Source organism: Sinocyclocheilus anshuiensis, unplaced genomic scaffold (assembly GCF_001515605.1).
Source record: "Sinocyclocheilus anshuiensis isolate Anshui unplaced genomic scaffold, SAMN03320099.WGS_v1.1 scaffold1301, whole genome shotgun sequence".
Taxonomy (NCBI): domain Eukaryota; kingdom Metazoa; phylum Chordata; class Actinopteri; order Cypriniformes; family Cyprinidae; genus Sinocyclocheilus; species Sinocyclocheilus anshuiensis.
In genome coordinates, this window is record NW_015551135.1 from 166337 (window position 1) to 174441 (window position 8105).

The 8105-nt window shown below is 47.7% G+C and overlaps 1 protein-coding gene across 1 annotated transcript in view; it reads right to left on the reverse strand.

Moving 5' to 3' along the window:
• Positions 1 to 1203, reverse strand: part of LOC107663211 (adrenodoxin-like) — a 21410-nt gene extending 20207 nt beyond the window's left edge. Inside the window, exon 1 of the mRNA XM_016453387.1 lies at positions 1104 to 1203. Coding sequence (XP_016308873.1) covers positions 1104 to 1203 — 100 coding nt within the window. The remainder of the gene's footprint in view (positions 1 to 1103) is intronic.
• Between the last annotated feature and the right edge of the window lie 6902 nt (positions 1204 to 8105).

Below are 8105 nucleotides of genomic sequence, written 5' to 3' on the forward strand. Positions count from 1 at the left end.
TTTTGGGCAGTGTAGAGTAGGGCTTGTTGTTTGTCATTTCTCCGATCACAAATGCAGACATGGTTTTATGTTTACGCGGCGCGATGCAACGCAACGCGTAAAAAGACAGTATAAGTCATTATAATCCATAATTATGTCCCCACTGGATGCAACGAATGCCTCGTTTATAATAGGTTTTCATGTTTTTGAATCATCGCTCCGGCCTGACAGGGCATCATCACAATGTGGTAAGGGGTGTAACATTTCCGTCACACGCTTGAGGTATTCGGCCAATCACAACGCACTGGATAGCTGGCCAATCACAGCACACCTCGCTTTTTCAGACCGATGAGCTTTGTAAAAATCGACGCGTTTCAGAAAGGCAGGGCATATACTGTAGGAGAAACAATAATGTACAGTATGTGGAAAATAATGTGTTTTTTTAACCTTACACCGCATAAACACATTTCATTACACCAAATACACAAAATAATGTTATTTTTAGCAGCATCATATGACCCCTTTAAGTCAGGTGTTTTCAGTAGTGATAGCAAAGTGAAGCATTCTGAACCAGTGAAGCTTTCATCACAATTGTATCGGAAAAAGGTTCATTACTCGAAGCTTTTTAAAACGGTTTATGCTGTGGCCATATATCACGTGCTTTTCTCAAAACGAATCAAGCTCCGATACAGTGCTTCAATGTGTAATGTGTTGTTTTTTTGATACAAGCTTCGAAGCTTCGGTGTAGTGATGTTCGTAACATCACTAGTTCTCTTTCAAACAATCGCTCGGTATCTCACTATTGGAAATGCCCCAGGCGTGATAGACTATGGAAGCACCAATTACATCACGTCTGTCCGAAGGACGGACCAATCACAGCTCATGACAAGGAGCCCACTCCCTCCATATATATATGGTTGTGATCCCTGAAAACGGCATTCTTGTTCTCTTCCCCGTGAAGATTTTCCTTTAGCACCTATTCTGCGCTGCTTCAGTTCACAAACGTACCGTCAAGGTAGACGTTGCCAAACACAGTGCAGTTAAAATCTGTAGTGGATTTCTCTACTCGTTACTGAGTTTTTTCTAGCTAACGCGTTAAGGCGAGCTAAGATTATTCTACTCACCATGTCGGGGTCCAAGGTCGCAGCGGAGAAAGGGAAGGATGTCCCTTCGCGCTCGTGTCCGGCAGCTTGTGGATTTATGATCTCGGGCAGGGATTCGCATCCGATGTGTATCGCATGCATGGGTGTTAAGCACGCTCAGGCCGCACTGGCGGATGCGGAGAGTTGCGCGCACTATCGTGTAATGCCGGCCAGGATCTTGGAAAGAAGGTTTCGGGTGGCTGCATCTTCTAAAGACGATCCGGTTCTATCTTCTGTCCCTCCTTCAACAAAGGGGGTTCAACCCTCTCCCCCACGGGATCTTTCTTCGTGGGGGGATATTATGGATTCAGAGTCTCCTGAGTTTACGCCACTTTTTGACCAGCAGCTGCTTGCGGAAGGCGATGAGGTGGAGGGAGACGAGGAGGAGGATGAGGAGATGTTAGCTCGCCTCCTCCGAGACGAGCCGGATGATGAGGAGGATGACACTATCCTGTCTGCAGCACAAGCGTCCAGGCCCATGAGCGCGCAAAGCGGCGACGTGGCGTCAACGGTGGTAGATTGTGACCTAGTGGAAGTTTGTAAGCGTGCGGCAGCTAAGCTTGGCATCGCTTGGCCCGTAACTCCTGGGGATCCAGGAGTTAAACGTGACATCTATGATGGGAAAAGTCTTCCTTCTCGCCTTCCACAGGCGAAACCACTGCTTCCCGCTTTGCCGGCGTGTGTAGCAGAGATGAAGCGATCATGGGACAAACCCTTTTCTCATCGTGTGCCCTTCAAGGGATACTCGTCACTCGATGTAAGTGAAATGGAAGGGCTTGGGCTCTCTAACCCTCCCAGTCAAGCAGTCAGTGGCTCACCACCTGCATCCAAACAGGCGAACCACTCTCTCATCTGCTAGTCCCTCCCTCCCTGGGAAAATGGAACGCTTCACCGTTTCCATGTAACAAAAAAATTATAAATCCTCAGCAATGGCGGTGCGGGCACTTAACGTCACTTCGTTGTTGACGGCCTATCAAGCCGAGTTGTTGGAGGAGCTGGGCACTCAGCTGGACGCCGGCAATCCAAACCCGGGGGTCTAGGAGGAGATCTGCAACATAACGGATCTCAATCTACGCACCTCACATGGCGCGGTGCAAAGCTGCGGCCATACCATGGCTCTTGCCGTTGCGGGCGAGAGGTCGCTGTGGCTAAATCTATCGGGTGTCGGGGACAGGGAGAAGTTAAATTTTCTCGACACTCCTGTGAATTCGAGTGGATTGTTCGGCCCAGCCGTTGCGGCGATGAGACAGAGGAGCGACCTCCAGAAGAAGGAAGGCGAGGCGTTTGACATCTGTCTGCCACGTAAAAGAGCACCGCGTCTTCCTGTTCCCCCGCGTCCTGTTCCTCCGACGCAGAACAGGAGGTTTTTGAATGCGTCCAGGACTGCAAAACCCCAGAGCACGGAGCAGGCGGGACTGCCCCCCGCTGCTTCAAACGCTAAACCATGGGGAAAGCTGTCATTCGCGGTGGCGGCTGCAAGGTCCAAGTCCGCTAACCCTTCTAACAAAAAGAGGAGGGATACCTAGGACGCAATCTCTGCATGGGAGGGACGGGCAGCACCTAGGGTTCTCTGTGATGTCCTCTCCCGAGCCCTGCATTTCTGTTCCCCCACCCGCGAAGAAGCGGAAGATGTGGAGTTTGGGCGGAAAAATGGTTCTAAGTTGTCCATGAATCTGCCCCAGTGGCCTCTCCAGAGGCCTCTCCTATCCATGACACGGGCCTGGCCCTCCGTCCCTCCCCCAGTTCCGGCTCCACTCCACCACCCTCCTGGACTTTTTAGGTTTTGTTTGGGCGTCTGGAGCCGCCCTTAGAGCGGGGGATATGTAATGTGGTGTTTGGGTTTTGTCATGTTCATGTTTTTATGTATTTTATTTTGTAATTGTTTTATGCTGTTAGTGTCATGCTTCCCTTGCCTTCTTGTCTTCATGCTATTGGTTCCTCTGTTCATTGTGTCATGTTCTGATTGGTTGTTTTAGTCATGGGTCTTGTTTCCCATTGGTTTGTTCTTGTCATGTGACCCTCATTGTCTGATATAAGTAGCCATCATGTTCCCATAGTTCTTCGTCGTGTATTGATGTTGTAACCCGCTGTCGGTGTGTCTACTCTGTTATGCCTCGTCAAGTCAAGTCAAGTCAAGTCTCTAGTCTTCGTTTATTGTTTGGATGTTTGGATCACTGTAAATAAACTGCACTTGGGTTCTTCACTATGCTCGCCTTCAGTGGACTGAATTCGTTACAAATATCAATATATAATTTTTTTATCCAAATAATGTATAGTCCTACAAAGCTATTATTATCAGAGCATGTGAGCAGAGCATAGCGGGAGCAGATCAGTGAACGAGAGGGTAGTGTCATTTTACCAGCGTTGCCATGTTACAGCACAGTAGCGCTACTGCAAACAGGAACAAGTACACTACATAGAAATTTCCTGTCGGCGCGTTATTTGAGCTAGTGATGGGGGGGAACCTTTTTGAAGCTTCAAATCAACTGAACCAATTGCTTCGCAAAATGATTTACTGATTCGAAGCGTTCGAAACACCACACACTGGTGGTGATGCCTGCTGGTCCAAACTGTGTAAATTCAACAATAACTTGAAGAAAACATGCATAGAAACAGCTTTTACAAACCCAATGCAAATGCTTTATTGAAAGTATAATATATTAAATGCAATTAAAATACCATTAAATATGAAGTGTCTGTATAATGTGTTTTTAAAAATAATTATTTTTAATTGTTATTATTATTAATTATTATTCATTTTTGTGTTTGTTTTATGGTGAGCTTGTCTAAACAGGCCAGTAAGTGTCTAGTAACTAAAACTCATCATTTTAATTATACAAATGTCTTGTTAAAATGCAGGCGTGGCTCGTCTTGGGCTACATGGGCCAAAGTATTCATCCAAAACATAGACCTCTATATAAACTGAATCAATAATAAATTGTAAATGTGTTCAGCATTCTGCAACAAATATTTTTCGGATTTTAAGTTGTAAAGTAAGCAGTATATATTAAAATCCAGCACATGGCTTTAGCAGTCATGTATGATACTAAGCGGGGTAGATGGTGCCTGAGACCTCCCGAGCTCAACAGCGCCCCACAATTTTGCAATGTAAATCTGTGGTGAAAAGGGAAACTGCAGCGCGTTCTAATTGAGAGCCATTGGGGCAGATTTGAGTTTCAGATTTGACTCGCATGATTCACGGGTTCACAGAGATCACCCCCCCAAACGGCAACCCATTGAAATTTCGAAACATTTCACAACAGTTATGACTGAAATTTACTGAAATTTTCAGTTATTTACTGAAATCACGTGATTCTGTTAGTTTGATACACACTCCGAACCACTGTTTTGAAACAAATGATTCACAAAGGTTTCGAAGCTTCATGAAGCAGTGCTTTGAAAGCGTGCATCACTAATTTGTGTGGACTTTGCTTTTCCGGTGAGCATGAGCGGTATACGAGTGGAGCGTTCATATAGGCCGTGAGCAACTCAACGGAACGCACATTTATAAAGTGGAATATTGAGCAGAGAGTCACACCGCGCAGTGACGATGGCTAGAACACTGTTGCTGCTCTATATATTTTCGGCTGTTTTTCTCTTTCGCCGATAATTTTCGGTGCCTGAAATTTTGGTGCATCCCTAGTTCTAAGCCTTTTATCCTGATTCTCTCATGTATTGTTTTCCTGGTTCTTAATATTCTTCCTGTATATCTGGATTACTCTGTACTTAGCCCTGAACTCTGTCATTGTTTTGGATTGCTTAGTGTGTCTGACCCCATGCCTGTTTCGACTATGATTGTGGATTACCTTTTAATAAACTACTGCACTTGGTTTCTCAAACTTTGTGTCCCCTAGCTGTTTTGTAACAGAAGACTTCGCCACTATGAATCCAGCAGTTGAGTTAGTCCGCTTGCGCCAAGATAATCATACCCTTGAGGAGTATGTTCAGATTTTCTTGGACATTGCTAATGTTTCTGATCTGTCGGATTATGCTCTAATTGACTTTCTGTTATGGGCTTAACATTCTGCTCAAGGACAAGCTAATCCGTGATGCTCCTCGAGGCTCGTTCAGTGAGTTTCTGGACTATGCTTTAATGCTGAGTGGTTCCGCTTTCACAGTAGGGGAGGTCAAGGAGGATGCTACCCCTAAACATTTTTTAGGGGTGGGGGGGAGGGCATGGTCTCCAGCATGCCCTACACTGAGGGTCGCAAGCCCAGTGTTTGTAGTAGAGACCTGCACTCCTGCAGAACTACCGCAAGACCCACGGGACCAGAAGCAAGAGTTGCTTGAGTTCTTGTGCAGTGCTGAAATTTGCGTGCTCATGAATCCTCTCCTCTCGCCACCAGCCCAGATCCTCTCCACAAGATGGCCGCCAGTCCAGAACCTCTCCACAAGACTTCCGCCAGTCTAGAGCAGGGATGGGCAACTTTGGTCCTGGAGGGTCACTGTCCTGCAGAATTTAGCTCCAACCCTTATCAAACACACCTGAACAAGCTAATCACGGTCATCAAGATCCCTAGAAAGCTACAGGCAAGTAAGTTTGATTAGGGTTGGAGCTAAACTCTGCAGGACAGTGGTCCTCCAGGACCGAAGTCTTGAGCCATCATGGTCGCCTAGTAAGGCAGTGCCCAGTAAGCTAGTAAGATAGTAAGGCAGTGCCCAGGCAACCAAGACTGATGTCCAGTGTGGCAGACCCACCGCTGATGTCAGTATGAGGGGCGGGGATCCCGGTAATCTCAGTGCTCTCAAGCCCGGCAATCCCACCCTTTGGGCAATGCTGCCCTTCCAGTAATGGCGGTTGCCATTTTGTCTGACTGGGCTATACACACTTCTGAGGCATCTTGGTGGTCCCCTGAGCCATCAGCTCCGCTGAAGTGGTCCTCGGCTCCATCAGCTCCACCCTGGTGGTCATCTACTCCACCTTGGGGATCTTCGGTCCCATCTGCTCTGCTGTGAATTTTTTACTTAAATTTCATTTAGTTTAACTTTATGTATTAAAATAACTAAATGTCAGAATCAGCAGGAAGGGACCCTAATGCAGAGTGAGTGAATCAATGATTCATTGAAAACACACAAGTTTCCAAAGTACAGGGGTAAATCCTGATACCCTGAAATCCTGTCAATCCTGAGACAGCTCCAACCAGCAGGAAGATAACTATGCCCCAAGAGATAGACAGTCTGCAGAACAGTCTCAGATGTTGGCCAAACCAAACAGAAGGATGGGGAGAAGACCAAAGCAAAGAACAGCAGAGCGTGCAATCAGAGTGAAGGGACACAAAGCAGGCTAGTATCAGAGATTAAGTTCTCAGCACCAGGCTTGGTTGACAGACCGCCTTGGGGAACCAACAGGCAGGGAGTCTAGGCTGGAAGAGCAGTAGTGAAGGGAACACACAGCACAAACACACAACAGGACCAAACAAGACACAACTCAAGACCACAAACCAACACTACTCAACACAACACAAGGAGAAACAGCATGATGTAATAAAAGGGAAAAAATAATAACAAATTTTAAAAAGTTTTAAAAATAAATATCTTTGTTTAGACTAATAACTAAAATATCAAATCCAAGCAATAACGAGAATACAAGACTAGAAACCAGACTAATGAACAACTAAAGAAAATATTACATGTAAACATAAGTAAGATAACTGAAGATAAAAACAAAAAACAAAGGAGAGAACTCAAGAGCAAAAACCACAGCAAGGATACACAATCACAGCAAGTAACAGAGCAAGACTGGAATATAGAGCAGCAAACCAGTAACTGCCTTTATATGGCACAAGACAAACCAGCAGGCACAAGAGGAAAAAACAGCACAATATAAAGGGCGGAAAGTACTGTCACGGTTCACACACACGAGGAACACGGGAACGAAGGAGCGAGGAGACACGGAGTAGAATAAATCAAAAGGGTTTTATTAGCAAAGGCTGGGGATCACAGGACTCGACACATCAGGATGACGTTCAACAACTGACAAAGGACAAGAACTAGAACACACTTTAAATACACAGGAACTGATGAGGGGAAGACAAGGGACACCTGGAACTAATAAGACAATCAACATAGGAAACACCTGGGAACAATAAATTCAAAACGCGAGACAGAGAAACTGGAAGACGGAGCACATAGGGAGCAAAGACACACACAAAACCTGGCCCAGAGTCTGACATTACTCCCCCCTCCCAGAAGGCGTGTCCTCACGCCACCAAAACATCCAATGGGGAGGGGGGGTGGGCGCTCTGGAGACCTCTAAGAGTAGGGTTACCAGACGGGAGGCCTCCAGAGCGGGGCACCAAGGTGGATCTGTCAGCTCTGGGCGCCAAGGCGGAAGAGGGACCACAGGAGGACATGGCGGACTAGGGGGGCTGAAATTGGGATCGGGAGCCCTTCCTAGGCTCTGCGGGGGATCTGGAGCCCTTCCTGGGCTGAACTGGGGTTCGGGAGCCCTTCCTGGGCTGAACTGGGGATCGGGAGCCCTTCCTAGGCTCTGCGGGGGATCTGGAGCCCTTCCTGGGCTGAACTGGGGTTCGGGAGCCCTTCCTGGGCTGAACTGGGGATCGGGAGCCCTTCCTAGGCTCTGCGGGGGATCTGGAGCCCTTCCTGGGCTGAACTGGGGTTCGGGAGCCCTTCCTGGGCTGAACTGGGGATCGGGAGCCCTTCCTGGGCTGAACTGGAGCGAACTCTGGGGCTGAAGCCCACACCCTTCTCCTCATCCCTAGCATCCTCTTCTGGATCAGGGGGAACAGGCGTGGTCTGGGTCTACATTGGAGCGAACTCTGGGGCCTGGGCCGACACTGGAGCAAGCTCTGGGGCTGAAGCCAACACCTTCTCCTCACCCCTAGCATCCTCTTCTGGATCGGGGGGAAAAGCCGTGTTCTGGGCCAACACTGGAGCGGGCTCTGGGGTAGGAGCCGACACTGGACCGAGCTCTGGGGCTGAAGCCGACACCCTTCTCCTCGCCCCTAGCATCCTCTTCTGGAT